Below are 16,247 nucleotides of genomic sequence, written 5' to 3'. Positions count from 1 at the left end.
GGACGGGAGGCCAGGGTGTTCCAGGAAAGCTGAGCGGATCAGTGATAGGGTGGACACGTGGGGTGGTGCGGGCTGTCTCCACAGGTCGGGTTGTGAACAGCATAGCGTCACTTAGCAGGTGAGGAAACTGGGGTTCCGGCTCTTCAGTGGTTTGCCCCGTGGTGACTTATCGAAGCGGCAGGCAGAGCTGGGATGTGGACCCAGATCTGTCCCTTAGGAGAATGAAAAAAGGCTGCGTTCCGCCACACTGCATTTTTTGGTCTTAATCTGTCCCCTGTGCCTGGCATTCGTGAGATGCTCGATAAGCACTTCCACAGATGTGAGCAGTCGGCTCAGTGTAGACAGGACGCTGCCCCGTGGGCGCCCGGGGACTCTCCGTGGGCAGCGGCCGTGGGCGAGTGGGCCACACCTGCGGAGGCCCTTGGAGGGGCCAGGCCTCCCTGCGCCGTGCTCAGCCGTGCTGCCCTTTGGGTGTCTCTTGTAGGAACCAGGTTGACCACAGGAGACGCCTTCCCCGCTGGAAGCAGTGAGGAGGGCTTTAAGATTTTTAAGTAGTCGACTGATCAGATGTGTGTCTTCAAAAGGTGGCTCTGTGTGTGGAGTGGAGGCCGGGTTGGCAGGAGGGGGCCGTTGAACCCGCCCAGGAGAGGGGTGGCCAGGACCCAGTGGGGCAGCCCCAGGGGCCGGGCATCTGGCCTGTGGCCAGCGGGTCAGTGAAGGGGCCTCAGGCAGGAAATACCAGGAAGGGCAGAGGCAGGAGGAGAGGAGGGGTGGGTTAGAGAATCTCGGGGTGACACCGAAGGTGTGTGCCCTGGGCTCAGAGGCTCTTCCCTGGCTTGAGTGCCTCCATGAGGCCGCAGCTGCTGACCCTGGGTGTGCGGAGGGAGGGCCCCGCTGCCCTGGCCACGCCACAGCCACAGCGGCCTGGGCCACCCTTCCTGGGGTGACCCCAGGCCCCCCACGTTCCCGCTTCCCTCGGCTGTCTTGATTGACTGATGGCCGGGCCAGCTCCTAGTGGTGGGTGTGCAGTCTGTAGCTGGGGCGTACGGGACCTAGCTCCCTGACGGGATCGAGCCCAGGCGCCTGTGCTGGGAGGTCAGAGTCTTAAGTCCCTGGTGCCTGGCCCCAGCTCGGGCTTGGCGGCATTTGCCGCCCCGCCCCGTCCCCAAGGGCCCCTTTCCCTGGCTCCTCGGGCTTTGCCTCCGTGCCCTCCTTGCTCGGTGTGGACAGCGGGAGCTCGCACTGACTGTCTTTCCCCTCGGTGAGCGTGCCAGCATGGCTGGCCCACCCGCGGTGGGAAGCTCAGACGGCGGCATCTTCCCCGCCGCCCGCAGCCCTGCCCGTGTGCCCGCCTCACCAAAGGGCGCCCCTTAGGGACGTGCATCCGTGGAGGACAGAGTGGACACCGTGTTTCGGCAAGGCCCTGCAGCCCTGGGGCCGTGGGAGGCAAGTTGGGGGGTGGTCCTCACAGGGGCTCTCACAGCCCGACCTTGTGGGGGCGAGGGTGGACGCTGGCCCCCGGGGCCCCGCAGGAAGGCCGCCGGCCGAGCTCCAGCACGCCTGCGAGGACGCCGCATCGCGAGGTCACTGCTGCATCAGAGGGGCGTGGGGAAAGGCGGGACCCCGGGTCTCTGGAAGGAAACCCACGGGCCGGGCCCTGCAGATGTGCGTTTGATTTTTTTTTTCCCAGATTCTAAGGATTTAACAACAAAGGTGGAATGTCTCGTGGGGAGGAGAGGTGAGGCCGGTCCCTCGCCCCCCGCACGGCGTCTGCATGCAGTGAGGCTCCAGCCAGCACCCCTGCCTGCGGGTTGAGGCCGGGAAACCCGCTTCGACCCTTGCTGGGCAGTCAGGCCAGGCACTGTACTCGAGCCGGGCAGAGGCTTGTGGCCTCCCCTGCAGACGCAGGGAGGCCGGGTCCGCGCCAGGCTGGGGGTGGTTCAGGGAGGGCGTTCTCCTGGGGGAGGCCCAGCTGTAGCTGCTCCCTGTTCTCTGAGGCTCCTGGGTTTGGGGTGGAGAGGCTTCACGGTGTGGATTCTGGGGGCACCCCCGTACACGTCTGGTGACCTGGGGTGGAACGGCCCCGGCTTGGTCCAAGGGGCGAGCCAGGTCTAGGCTGCCGCCCTGTGCCGTGCCCCACCAGGAAGCTCGGGCAGGGCGGAGTGGAGATCCAAGGGAGGGCAGGGACGGAGCCGCTTGGAATGTCTGAGCTCTGCACTGTGGTCTGGCCTTGATTTTTCCGGTAAGGAGCGTGGATGAGATTGAGCAAACTGAGAAGTCTCCGGGAAGAAAACAGGTTTTGGAATCATCCAGGCCGTCGTTCCAATCCCAGCCCAGTCTCCTTCCAGCTGTGTGACCTGGACAAACCACTTCCCTTCTCTGAAGTTCAGCATTTTCACCAGCGAGCCCATAACACCCTTTTGGAAAAACTGTTAGAGCAGAAATAAAAGCTACCTTGAGGCATGGGTTCTGCCCGATAAATAAAATAGTAGCTTTTGCTGCTGGTACCATGTACCATGTAAGCTAGGCTCTATTAAATTTTTCCTGAACTGGGCAGATGGAAGCTCCGCTGAGAGGCTGTCCAACCACTATCTTCCGGCTTGCCAGTGTGCCAGGCCCTGGTCTCCAGCCCCACGCTGATCTGGAGCCGGCCTGAGGCAAGTCCCAGGAACAGTGCAGCCATGGAGCCCAGCACCACTCTGGGCCCGGGGCGGGTGTTGGCTCATCCCGAGTACGGCAGCAGCAAGGAGATGGAGGGCTTTCTGGGCCGAGGCCTGGCCCTGGGGCTGCAGTGTGGGAGCTGCCTGCTGGGCTGGCTTCCCGCAGGGCCCCGGAGAAGCGCCGCCCGGCCCTCTGCTCACGTTTTCCCTTTTGAGGAAAACAGTCTGATTTCTAAACAGGCCCACGTCCTCCGCATCCTCCGGGGTACCGGATGGGGGTGGGCAGGCTGGGCTCTGACTTCAGACTCGGCTGGAACCACCTTGTGGAACATCTGTGCGACCACAGCCCATAAAAATGTTTTCCTCTGGCAGCTGCTTTTATGAGATGTAATAATATCCGCGTTGCAAAAATAGTTCTGTTTTTGGTGGGTCAGCACTGCCAGCGAGCTGACCCTGACCAGGTGTGGAGGGAGTCGGCAGGGGGGCCGTGGAAACACGTCCGTGTGCCAGGCCCCTGCCCCCCTTCCAGCCCACCCTCTTCCTTCCCTCCCCTGGGGCCCTGCTGGGCCTTTGCCTTGGGGTCAGATTTCTGGCCTCGAACTTCGCACGCAGCCCCTTGGGTCCTCCCGGGGAGTCAGTCTGCTCCCAAGAAGGCTCACGCCCCTGCCCAGGCCTCTCTGACCTCTGAGAGCCTGGCAGTGCCAGACTCTCCCTTTGTTGGAAGACAGCTCTGATTCTGAAGCAGAGATGATGCCCAAGCTGCCCGACACCCGATGGGGCTTCGCTGACCCCATGGCCCTGAGCCCTTTGCCTCTGGTCCTGGCCTCAGCTTTGGGTGATTGGTGCTCATTTAAGGTGGGATTCTGGTTGAGCTCACCGCCTCCGTGCTTCCCTGGGTGTGCCAGGGATCCACCGTCCATGTGGAGCTGGGGAAGAGGGGAAGCTGATTTGTGGGAGGACGTAATCCACTTGGGTCAGAGCCGCAGGCCTCTGCTTGCCCAGAAGAGCAGCCCTGAGCAGCCATCAGGCCAGGCACAGGAGCCTCCTCTCCGGGGGAGGAGAGAACCCTGGTGCCAGCATGTTGGTGTCCAGATTACCTTTCAGGATTGGGTGGGCAGCCTCCGTCCTTCTCTGTGGCAGGTGGGGTTCCCAGCCCGTTCAGCACGCGTGCGCTCCAGCCGTCAGGGCTGAGCGCGTCTCACAGATGCTGCAGCTCTGCCCGGTGGGGGCGCTTCTCATGCTGAAATGATGTTCACAAGCTTGCGCATCCCGTTTTGTGGGGACCCCTGAATCTCTGAAGATCGAGTCTCCCCGGGACCCTTGGCTAGAGTGCCTGGGGGGCTCAGGCCCCAGGGTCGGGGCGGAGCAGCAGGTCCTGCTGGCATCTTGCCCCCTCTCCGGCTCGGCCAGCCCTCCGCAGAGTGGTCTGCCCAGAGCCAGGCGTCTTCCCTTTCAGAGACTTGGTGTCCTGGCTTTGGAAGGCGAGGACTTGGGTTCCAGACCTTCACTCCACTCTGGTTCCCCCCCTTCCCCGGCTTGTAGCATCATGCCACAGGGCCGCCCGTTCCTCTGGGGACCCCTCCGGGGACCCGGGGCTCCTGGCTGTGTGCGCGGGCACTGTGACAGCTCCGCCATCGCTGGACTGCCCCGCCAGGCAGCAGGTTTCAGAGTGCGGCCACGGCCTCCCACGTCCTTCTCCTTCCGGCCTGAGACGCCCACGTGCTTTCCCATTTCTTGGGCTCGGGGCATGCAGACCTTTGACGCAGAAGAGCGTGTCCATGGCTCTACTGAACCCAGCCGTGCCGATGGAGACGGGCCGAGAGGGGGCCCTGCAGCTCCATCAGGGAAGGGGCTGGGCACGCGGCCCCTGACCTGGGCACCAGGAGCAGCTTCATTTTGACCCTGAAAGGCACACGAACACTGTCCTAGCAGGCACCTCGCATTCCTGTCAAGCGAAATCACCCAAACCCACAAGTCTCTCTGCTGGACCTGTTCCCCACGTTGTTGGTGGTGAGATTAACGTCTAAGCCAAAGTACGTGGTCTGCGTTTGCCCGGCTGCACGCAGTCACGCTGGAGCAGAAGTCCAGCAGGGCTGTCGTCTGGACAGGCTCTGTGACGTCTGCCTGCCTGTTTCCTCGGGTGCCTGGTGGTCCTGAGGAGGGGCAGGCAGACCGAGGCCCGAAGCTCTGTGCTCCACCGCCAACCCGTGCCTCTCTCCGGGAGTGACCCGTCCATCACCTGCACCCTTGACTCCAGTGGCGTCGCCCCACAAACCCTGTGCGCCTTCCCTTAGGTCCTGCACAAACAGACGGACCCAGGGCCCGGCAGGAAATCCTGCGGGCGGCCCCGGGGAACTCGCGGCCCGTGGTCCAGCCAGGGCCGCGGGATCCTAGGTGGGAAGCTGCCGCAGGGACGCGCTCTCGAGGAGCCTGTGTTCCTCAGCCCAGCATCCCCGTCACCACCGGAAACCAGAGACTCACGGCAGGTCGTGTCCACAGCCAGCCCGCGCTGGCTCCTAGAGCATCTGATTTGAAAACGCGCCGGCAGATGGCTTTTTTTTACCGGTCCCGTCAAAAGCTGTGGCCTGGATCAGCGTCAGGCCAGTGTTTTAACTTCCAACTCCAGTCTGCCTTCTGTCACGGAAGTGGGGTCAGCCTCCACCCTCTGCAGAGTTCTGGTACCTCTGAAGCGTGCTCTAGCTTTTCAGGGAGGTCTGTGTCATGGAGTCGGATTTGTTTGACACTGAAGCCTAATCATTTTAAATGATTTGTTTCTCTCCTATCACCACCTGCTTCCAGCTCTGTCTCCCTCTTATCTGGGTCTCTTGTACCTTTCCCAGTCTAAAAATCACCCTAAAATTCATTGGTAAGAGAGGTGAGGCGACGGAGGCCTTTAGCCTCTGAACGGACCGCCGTCCACTGCAGGTCTGCCCTGCCCTGTTCTTCCGGCTCTGAAGGTAGTTAGCCGTCCACCTTCGCTCTGCTCTTTTACTGATCTGAATTCATCCTGCGCTCTTGCCTTCCTGATCCGGCTCCTGTCTCCTCGTCCGTTTTTCGGTCGCTTCCAGAGTCTGTTTCCGCAGCAGCAGTGACTGCGGTCGGGCGCCAGTCGGGTTGGACGGCATCTTGTGCTCAGTGATCCGCTCGGCGCCTGTGAGTGTCACAGGCGCATCCGCCCTGAAGGGATATGTGATCGTGGAGAGAATAAGCCCTAAACGTGGGGAGGAGTTGCGGGGAGAGCCATGGTGCCGTGTCGTGACTCAGCGTGCACATCAGGGGCCTCATTGCCTTCTCCTCCTTCCTGTCAGCCCTCAGAGGGCTCACCCCTGGGCAGAACCAACTCGCTGGGCACCCCTCCTCATCGTCCCTGCAGAACGCCCATCGTCCCTGCAGAAGGGCCGTCTATATTATTAAATACTAAAGAGACATGAGTTCAAAACAGTCATTGGACAATTTGAAAACTAGCGGAGCACCTTTGAGAGAGTTATTTGAGGAGAAGAAGAGGACTGAGATGAGCCACAGGAAGGCGGGAGCACAGAGCTGTGCCCCCTCAATGGGCGTGGCCCGAGGGAGGCAGGGGCTCGGCCGCCAGACGGCTAAGCGCAGGCTCTTGTGCAGCGCTTTCCTAGCCGTAGGTCGCGTGTAAGAGGCCGCCTGGGTGGATGGTGCGCATCCTTTTCTGGCCACGCACTCCCCAGGAGGAGCCGCACCTTCAGCGGGAGTAGACGGAACACAGGCTGGGAAGCGGGCAGACGTTGACGCGGGCTCTGCCTTCCCCGCCTGTGTGACCTTGGGCAAGTCACCGCTTCGGCCTGAGCCTGGGGTCTCCTGTCTGACACCTGGGTTGTTGCCTGCCCCCCCCCCAACCCCTCCCTCTGTAGCTGCCAGGCACAGCCGCAGCTGGCAGGCGCCTTAGAGGCTCACCTGTGACATCACGGCCCGAAGCCACACGAGTGCCCTCCCGCCATGGGCCCAGGGAGGGCTGTGCTGTGGCACCGGAGATGCCCCTGGAGACAGGCCTGTGACCCTCGTGCCGGGCTTCCCACAGCCAGGACAGCAGGTTCTGTGCACCCCGGCAGCCGCCCCCACCCGGCGCCCTGACTCAGCCGTGTTCCTGTTCCCTTGCAGATGGAGAAGGATGAGACCGTGAGTGACTGCTCTCCACACATAGCCAACATCGGGCGCCTGGTTGAGGTGAGCGGCTGCCTCCCCCGGGGCCTCCCGGGCGGCTTCCCGCCAGCTTCCAGCGGCGCGGCGCCCATTTCTGGGCCCCGCCTGGTGTCTTCCGCACCTTCTGAGCCTAGCTCAGAGCCAGAGGCCCCTCCTCTGCGGCCCCCAGAGGACTCAGTGCAGGAAGCCCTCAGCCCTGACCCCCTCCACCGAGTGCGGGTGCAGACCGGAGCCACCCCTCGGCACCGCCCCTTCCCCACACCCTCCGGAAGAAGGGGGTGCTCTGCAGAGTGTCCCCCAGCCCGCACTAACGGCAGGCCAGGCTCTGGCCGGGGGCTCCCGTGCACCCCCGTGTGGCCGCCGCGGGGACTGCAGGGTGCCGGTGGGGCAGGCGCCCCTGACTGGCCACCTCCCTTCCAGGACATGGAGAATAAAATCAGAAGTACGCTGAACGAGATCTACTTCGGGAAGACAAAGGACATCGTCAACGGGCTGAGGTAACGTACCCAGGAGCGCAGGCTATGGGACCCGGAAGATGGGGGTTGTGGGTCTGAGGTCACCGCTCAGCAGCTCCACTGCATGGGGCCTCAGTCTCCTCTGCAAACCAGGGCCGGAGTGCCCTCCTGACAGGGTCGTTAATGCAGGTTTTCGAGCTAAAGCCCCGTGCGCAGGACTTGTTCCCAGGGTAGACGTGCGTGCCAGGCTCCTCCATCTGTGTCTTCTGGGGACCGTCCGCCTTCACGGCCGTGGCGCCCTTCCTCCTGCAGCCACCTCTCGGTCCCGTGGGCCGAGTCCTGCCTGAAGATTCTCCGTGTACCTGCCGGTCCTGGGGCCTGAGGACCCCCGGGTCTGACCCTAAGATGCAGCGGGGAGCATGGCCCCCAGTTGGCCAGGTTTTGGGCAGCAGAGCATCCCCCAGAGAGAGCCCCGGCCCACTGCTTTCTGCAGAGGGCCCCACCCCTGGTCCCCCACGCCTTGTTCCCGCGGCTCTTCAGCGAAGGCCAAGGGAGGTGCAGGGGCTCCCCAAGTCCTCCCGGTCACGGAGGGTGGTGGAGGCCGCGGGGGAGAGAGCCCCGGCCTTGGAGTCCCAGCCTGGGGTCTCAGGCAGCCTCTGCCACCCCGAGCTCCGTGGTCTTTGAGCAGGGACTCCTCTCGGGGGCGTCTCGCCTGTCCAGGAGCTGGGGTGGGGGGCCCGAGGCAGGGAGGATGGGGTCTGAGTCTCATCGCCATCCCACCAGTTCAGGGGCTCGCACTCCGCCCATGGCCCCCGGCCCTGCAGGCCCCCTGTGGACAGACCCCTCTAGGCCGGGCAGGGGCAGGAAGTAGCCTGGGGCGGCCCTGGTTTAAGTCTGCCCAGAGAAGACGGTTTAGTCTCTCTCTCAAACAGCTGTCAGAGTGGCGCCCACTCTGGACTCGCCTTTCTGATCCCCCATCTGTGGGGAGCCTAGTCCAGCCCCTGGGCTTTACTCCCCGGCTTACTCCACGCAGCGCTGCTCTCCTTCGGCTGTTGAGCCTGGGGCCTGGGGAGTCCTCTCTGCTCAGAGCTTCCCAGCCTGGGGCTCCTGCATCATCAGACGCACCAGACACGCCTGTCGGCCTGCACCATCCCAGGCGATGGCCGGAAAACCAGGGGGAGCCGCAGAGAGCCTGCGGGCGGTGGGCGGGCCCCCGAGAACTACAGCTGCCCTCCCCCGAGCCCCACGGCCCCCGCTTCCTCCACGCTGGGCCCCTCCACGGCCCTCACTCTGCGTGCTCTCTGTAGATCTGTTGACGTTATCCCTGACAACCCCAAGTTCCTGCAGTTGCAGAGGGAGCTTTCCCAAGTGCTGACGCAGCGCCAGATCCACATCCAGCCCGATAACTAAGCTGCTCCAGGTACCCTGCCTGAGAGGCCTGAGCGCCGCCCCACTAAACAGGACTCACCAGCCCGCCGAGACCCCACCGGCCCCTTAAACACCACTAACCTGTGTCCGCCCGGCCGGGAGCCGCCCCGTAACTGCCGACTTCGCCCTGCGTAACGCCGGCCCGGGTCACGCGTGCTGTGTGTGCTTGGCACTCTGGGCAGGGCCGCGTGTGGGGCAGGCTGGCAGGCCAGGGTTGCGGTCACCCACGCCGCTCCCAGGGGCTGCCCGCTTGGCCGGAGGCTGAGGCGGCCTCTCCGTCTGCTCTGTGTGCAGCCGGAGCTTTGCCACCTTTCCACCAAGGACCCCAGAAGCTCAAGAAGATCCCTTTTCGGTGGGCAGTTGCCTGGAGTCAGCTGATCTGAGGTGTATTGCCCTGAGTCTAAGAGTCGAACACGGAGCTGGGTCTCTTAAGAGCCCTCTGTCGGTCGCTCAGTCGTGTCCGACTCTGCGACCCCGTGGATTGTAGCCTGTCAGGCTCCTCTGTCCATGGAATTCTCCAGGCAAGACTACTGGAGTGGGTAAAGATTCCCTCCTCCGGGGGTCTTGCCGACCCAGGGATGGAACCCGGCTGTCCCACACTGCAGGCAGGTTTTTAATGTCTGAGCCACCAGGGAAGCCCAGAGCGGGGCTGTAATGTCTGAGCCAGGCCTGGTGCCCCCAGACCAGGTGCCCCTGGAGCTGCCAGGACCCGCATCGCCCTCCGGCCCCGGTGAGCTGCAGCCATCCTCCTAAATGCCTCATGCTCAACAGAGGGGGATGTCTTGCTTGTGGACAACAGCCGAGAGCCACGACTTGAGCGTGTGATGAATATAGATGCACAGAAGCGGGCAGCTCCCTGAGAGGAGGCGGGAAACTGGGGTTCATATCAGGCATCTGGAGACCTAGCTGGGCAGGGCTGCAGAGCTCGGGATTAGGGGCTTCCTCCCAGGCCTGGGAGCTGGACACAGGGCCCCAACCCAAAAGAGGCTCAGGGGGCTGCTCTGCTGTGGCTGCAACCATCTGGTCTGGGTGCGCGCCGGCATCGGGCCTGGGGCGTCTCCCTGCCTTTAAAAGCGCTCCATACAGTACAGTTCCCCCCAGCCCCTCCGCGTCTAGGGTGGGTCTAGAATCTTCTGGACCCCTCCCCTCAGCCAGGTCCTGTTGGGACATAGGACCCCCGTGCCCCCATCCCCTGCTGCCCAGCCTGGCACCTTCTGTCTGGGACACACACACACCACCTCCTACAGACACTGGTTCCCGGTGGCTTGGCCGTGACCTTCCTGAGCGCCTTTCCCTGAACAAGCACTCTCCCCTCCCGCCTCCAGCTGCTCCAGCCTAACCTTCTGTCTCTTACCGGTCCTCCCTCTGGACATTTCTCCTTGTTGGGGCAGGGGGGGAGGGGCTGGGCACAGCCCAGGCCTGGCGTGCCCCTCCCAGAGGAGCCAGCACGCACTCAGGCCAGGGAGCCGTGGGAGCTGTCGCAGAGCAAGCACTTAGAAACGTGTGTTCTGCAGCATCAGCCAGAATGTTAGCATTTCTCACGGGAGGTTTTTAGTTGCACGCAGACTCTCTGAGGGTCTTGTCTCTGCCACCCTCTTTACCTTCTTGAGGGCGCTTCCCATGGTGTTCCCAGGACTCAGTAGCCAGCATTCCACGTGGATGCTCCTGGTCCTGCCTCGTTGTACTTAAGCCACATTTGGCGCTGGCTGAGGGGTTATTGTCTGGTCTCTCCTTCCCATGCGGCTTCACGGCCAGTGCGTGTCAAGCTTGAGGTTCCTGTGGCTCCACGGTGTCCTGCCAGGCAGCCTGCCGCCCTTGCTCTCTGCTGCCTTGAGACCGTTACAAAGGCTGTACGTAGTTTAATAAGCCCCTGGTTAGCCTGTACATTGGGAAACCTTGACCAGGATCACTAAGGTCATCGCCAGGTCATTGCATTTCTCAGAGCCTCAGTTTCCTCATCTGTAAATTGGGACTAATGCTCGGACTCCTCTGTGATGCTTGTGAGAGTGAAGTGTGCTTGGGAAGCACTTACGAATGACAGATGACACAGCGCCTACAGAGCTCAGCTGTGTCTCACCTGTGTGTCGGTGCGCTCGCGTGAGCGTTTCCCCACAAATCCAGGAGTTGACCCGGAAGCCACTTGTGGTTCAGGCCGATGTGTCGTGTGCCCGGAGTCCGGTCACAGCCAGCCTGGGGCAGAGCTGGGCCGTGGCCTCCCCTGCAGGGCCCGGCCAGGTGCTGAGGGGCCAGCCTCGGGCTCTGGGCCCCTCCGCACCCCCGACCTTCCCGCACGGCTTGTAGCTCGGCTGCTGGAGGCGACGTGGGTGGAGGGGCGCCCGGCCCCCCCACCCCGGACGCGCCGCATGGCAGCTCTCAGCCCCTTTTCCTTTCCTCTTCTGCCCGTTCATGACAATTCTTCCCCACCTCCATCCCACAGGTCTGTGCAGACTTTTGCAGACAAATCAAAACAAGAAGCTCTTAAGAACGACCTGGTGGAGGCTTTGAAGAGAAAGCAGCAGTGTTAAAAGCCTCTGCTTCCCACTGACCGGAGACGCCGTGCGCTGTTAGGCTCCTTTCTTAGACACTCGTTTCCTGCTCCCTCCTCGTCCCTTCCCTCCCCGACAGGTCACATAACAACTCGTCACATAACAACTCGCATCACCACCGCAGCGCCATCTCTCCCGAGAATAAACCTGGTAAAAACCCGGTAAACACCCCTGGTCTCGGAGGCCTCCTTCCCCCACCACGTTTTGCTATCACGACTTGGTATTCCCATAGAGACCGCGTTTTCTGTCCGCCCTGGCGCCACCCCCCCCCTGCCATTTATAGGCATAAAAACACACTGTCTGTCTGCCTCCCTCCCCTCCCACCTTTTTGTTACATTGGTGTAAAAAATGTAAAACAAAAAAATTTTATGAAATAACTGTGGTGTGTGAAAGATAGAAGAAAAACTGGAAATCTGATTCCATGTGTGTTTGGGAGTTGCTTGGGGTTGGGGGCCGGGCGGGGGACGGGGACAGCTCTGGGAGAAAGGAGAGGTGGCCCTCGGCTCGCGGTGGGGGGCGGGGACTGCGGACCGCCCTGCTCTTCTGGCCAGGTGCTTTTCTGTCAATTTTTATGGAATGCAAAAGGAGTTTTTGTTTTATTTTGTTTTTTTGTAAAGCTTAAAAAAAATCTACATCTTATACTTGAGCTTCCATACTTAAAAAAAAAAAAGAAAGAAAAAAAAAACAAAAAAATAAATAAAAAGAAACTGGGACGCAGTTAGCCTTGTGTTCTTTCTCGCCTGCCCCACTTTCCCAGGACATGTGACTCTCTGGCTGCCCCGCTGGAGGGTTGACCCCAAGCAGGGGCGGGGGAACACGGTGGGGTGTCGGGTGGAGGGAGTGTGGAGCCCACACAGCAAATGAGCGGGGGCGGGGGGGGGGGGTCCCTGCAAGACCCCAGCTGCTTCTCTGGACCCCTGCCTCTGCACAGACCCCGCCCTGCCTGTCCTGAAGAGCGTGATGGGGTGGGGCTCCCCAGCCGCATCCCCTTTCACTTCGGCAGACCTGGGCACAGGCATGACCTGTCCAGACCAGTCCCGGCTTCTCTGCACTGGGTCTGATGAGAAGGTTCCCAGATGGGGGCGCATCTCGAAATACAAAGCACCACTGCGATGGAGGCAGGGAGCCAGAGACCCTTGCGCGCAGCGCCTTTCAGGGACCTTCAGGTGGAGAAGAAGAGGGAGGTGGACAAGTGAAGGCGGGGCGCTGCCCGGCGGGTGGAGCCAGGACGGCCCCCAGGTGAGCGGCCAAGCTGACACCCTCACGGCGCCTGGGGCAGAACGCCGGGCTCAGACAAGCCGGTTCACTGTTGGTAGGTGTTCAGTCCCGGGGTCAGGAGTGACACTTGAAAGCCAGAAGCTGTAACTCATGATGTATGAAGAGGCCTGATCCTACTAGTCTAGAATCTTCCGTCACTGGGAGGGCCATCGCTGCTGTTTGCTGGCGCTGAGTCAGACTGGTGTGATGAGGAACCATGGGCTCAGAGACCAGATGTCCCCGGCGAGGGGCAGCCTGAAGCAAGTGGCAGGAGAGCAGTGTGAGCCCCTGGCTGAGGGCCACCCCCAACCCTGCTCGCGCAGGGTGGGCACCGTGGCGGCCAGCAGGCCCCCAGCATTCTCCAGAGGGACGCTAGGCTGGGGGAGCCGTACACGGGCTGTGGGGGGTCAAGGGCTCTCTGGGTCCCCCTGCTGCGGGTGGCTGACTCCTGGGGTTCGAGGGCAGCATCGCATGCTCCCCTCCAGGGGCACCCTAGGTGCTTGCTTGGCACTTGACGGATGATGGGAGGCCGCTGAGGTGAGGGAGGGGCAGCATGAGTCTGGTCTGGGCCCGGGGCTTCCGATCTCGCCCGCCTTCTGATCTCAGCCCCGCCGGAGTCGCCGTGGTGTGCCTGGCATCAGTGACGGTCTCCACTTCTAGAAGCACGAGGGCTCCAGCGGGTGACCGGGGATTCCTTGTGCACGGCCCTTCCACTGCCCTCTTGCTCCAACCTTAACAGGCCAGCCTCTCGGATGGAACCCTTCCTGAGCCCCAGATTCCAAGACTCTGTCTTCAAATCTTCATTCATTCAGATCCTGGAGCAAGCAGCCGCTGTGCTGCAGGGCAGGCCCGAGGGGACCCTTCCGCCTGGAGGGTATCCCAGGCCTGTGGACTTGCTCTGGGCTCCTCTGCGCTGCCGCCCCCTCCCCGCAGCCCTGGGGGGCCGGGGCAGCCTTTGCTCCAAGCCCTCAGCACTGGCAGAGGCAGGCAGCCCGCCCCAGGGTAGCCGGCCCCCTCGGCCCCCTCGGCCCCCTCGCTCACCCTGCTCCCCTGGCTGGTGCCTCCGAGAGGGGACCTTTGTCTTCTCCTGACCAGTGATAGTTGCTTGTTACTTTAAGTATCTATAGCAAAATCTTACAAGACAGTATGTCTCACTCCAAACAGTATTATTAAACATGATAAATTACATATTAATTACAGAAGTTCAATATCATAAATTAAAAGGTGCCATCATTTTTTCTCAATGTAACTAAAACCTGTAAAACTTTCAGCAGGAAATCCAGATTATACTTAATCACACCACGTCAAGTCGATACTTCAGACAAAACTCCTATTTCACAACAGGTATTTTGCGTGAGAGCTTTCTTATTAATTCTGCAAGTTGCTTTTCAGCTGTTCACAAAACAGGTGGTCTGTTGATATTCTTTTAAAATTCATTGTTGAAATTTTTTTTTGTTTTATAAAAAGTTTGGACATAATTCCTGTCACTTCAACTCTAATTAGCTTCTAAAAAGATGGGAATTTCAGAATACAAATAGTTTTATATAAACTCATAATTTAAAGAAGTTTTCTGAAAGATATTTAAGTGTGGGGCAGTATTTTAAACATTTTTGTTTGAATTCCCTACTCTTATTTTCTTTAAAATAGTAATTTAAAATATTCAAATAATAAAATATTACTTCATGAACACACTCATGACCATTCTCTACTTTCCTTGTGAATGACTAAGTGATCTCTTGTGTGTGTGTGTACATGTGTGTGCATACACGTGTATGTGTGTGTACCTCTGACAAGTCTAATGAATGAAATCCTTTACTCCTCCACACACCTAACTGACCACCCATTCCCCATGCATATTGGACATAGGTTATTTTGTAGTAACTATGTGTGAGGAGCAGTGTTGCAAGATACATTTTCATGACCCATAACTTGCCATTCAAGTTGTAAAAATAGCTGACATGATATTTATTCAGATAGATTTACTGAGATATAATTCACATTCACCTCACCCATTTAGTGTTCAAATGCAGGGACTTCCCTGGCGAGCCAGCGTTTAGGACTCCACACATCCTCTGCAGGGGACACAGTTTTGATCCCTGGTCAGTGGAGAAGTCAATGGCATCCCACTCCAGCACTCTTGCCTGGAAAATCCCATGGACGGAGGAGCCTGGAAGGCTGCAGTCCATGGGGTTGCTAAGGGTCGGACACGACTGAACGACTTCACTTTCACTTTTCACTTTCATGCATTGGAGAAGGAAATGGCAACCCATTCCAGTGTTCTTGCCTGGAGAATCCCAGGGACAGGGGAGCCTGGTGGCCTGCCGTCTATGGGGTCGCACAGTTGGACACGACTGAAGTGACTTAGCAGCAGGGAAGTAAGATCCCACATGCTGCTTGGCATAGCCGTAAAAAATAAAGTGTAGAAATCCATATGTTTAATGGAATCACTCTACTGTACACCTTAAACTAACACATTTTTAAATCAATTATACTTAGATAAGGAGGTTCCCTGGTGGCTCAGTAAAGAGTTTGCCTGCAGTGCATAAGACCTGGGTTTGATCCCTGGATCGGGAAGACCCCCTGGAGAAGGGAATGGCAACCCACTCCAGTATGCTTGCCTGGAGACTTCCACGGACAGAGGAGCCTGGTGGGCTACAGTCGATGGGGTCACAAAGAGTCAGACACCACAGAGAGACTAACACTTTCATACTTAAATAAAATTTAAATAGTTAAATATATACAAAATAAACTGTACAAATCCCACAGCTGTGTGACGGTCACGTGCCCCTCTCTGTCTGACCGAGGCTCCTTGAGGGACTGTGTTTCAGGCATTCGCTTCACTCATTAGTTCACCACGGTCCTGGGGGCATGATGGTCACAGGGGAGATTGGTATACGGTCTGGTGGAGGCAGGAGAATACTTGCCAACAAGTCTCTTGAGCACTCACGTGCACTGGGTGCAGAGCCTCTGGTGGGTGGCTGTGTCGGGTGGCACGGGGCTGGGGGACAGATTCGTAGTTATCCTCGGGATTGAGTTAATCACAGCACAAGGCATTCCCCACTCCCTTGTTCAGTCGCTCAGTTGTGTCCAACTCTGCGACCCCATGGACTGCAGCACACCAGGCCTCCCTGTCCATCACCATCTCCTAGAGCTTGCTCAGACTCATGTCCATCAAGTCGGTGATGCCATCCAACCACCTCATCCTCTGTCGTCCCCGTCTCCTCCTGCCTTCAATCTTTCCCAGCATCAGGGGCTTTTCCAATGAGTCGGGTCTTCGCATCAGGTGGCCAAAGTACTGGAACTTCAGCTTCAGCATCAGTCCTTCCACTAAGTATTTCCTTTAGGATTGACTGGTTTGATCTCCTTGCTGTCCAAGGGACTCTCAAGAGTCTTCTCCAACACCAGAGTTCAAAAGCATCAATTCTTCAGCACTCAACATATATGGTCCAATTCTCACATCCATACATGACTATTGAAAAAACCATAGTTTTGACTTGACTAACATTGGTTGGCAAAGTAATGTCTCTACTTTTTAATATGCTGTCTAGGTTGGTCATAGCTTTTCTTCCAAGGAGCAAGAGTACTTTAATTTCATGACTGCAGTCACCACCTGCAGTGATTTTGGAGCCCAAGTAAATTCTTTCACTGTCTCCGTTGTTTCCCCAACTATTTGCCACGGGACTGAATTTCATGATCTTAGCTTTTGAATGTTGAGTTGTAAGCCAGCTTTT

The 16,247-nt window shown here is 59.2% G+C and overlaps 1 protein-coding gene and 1 long non-coding RNA gene across 8 annotated transcripts in view; both read left to right on the top strand.

Moving 5' to 3' along the window:
* The window catches only part of CAPZB (capping actin protein of muscle Z-line subunit beta), a 140,014-nt gene extending 128,038 nt beyond the window's left edge, over window positions 1-11,976 (top strand). For 4 of the 7 annotated variants that reach the window (XM_086325548.1, XM_086325538.1, XM_086325585.1 and 1 more), the window contains exons 7-9: window positions 6,789-6,854; window positions 7,251-7,327; window positions 11,151-11,976. In XM_086325548.1, coding sequence (XP_086181674.1) covers window positions 6,789-6,854; window positions 7,251-7,327; window positions 11,151-11,238 — 231 coding nt within the window. In that variant the 3' untranslated portion in view covers window positions 11,239-11,976. Of the gene's footprint in view, window positions 1-6,788; window positions 6,855-7,250; window positions 7,328-8,592; window positions 8,706-11,150 lie in introns of all 7 variants that reach the window. The other 3 variants (XM_086325529.1, XM_086325564.1, XM_086325558.1) reach the window with 1 other exon arrangement.
* LOC147377278 (uncharacterized) lies at window positions 1,688-2,522 on the top strand. Its single transcript, XR_015136454.1, has 2 exons — window positions 1,688-1,738; window positions 2,248-2,522. It is a non-coding gene; the product is annotated as an uncharacterized LOC147377278 (long non-coding RNA).
* Window positions 11,977-16,247: the final 4,271 nt, after the last annotated feature.

This window comes from Bos grunniens, chromosome 2, assembly GCF_055505025.1.
Source record: "Bos grunniens cultivar Pamir isolate PY7600 chromosome 2, Bosgru_T2T1.0, whole genome shotgun sequence".
Taxonomy (NCBI): Eukaryota; Metazoa; Chordata; class Mammalia; order Artiodactyla; family Bovidae; genus Bos; species Bos grunniens.
The sequence above is the reverse complement of the archived record's forward strand: the minus strand, read 5'-3'. Positions and strand labels throughout refer to the sequence as shown.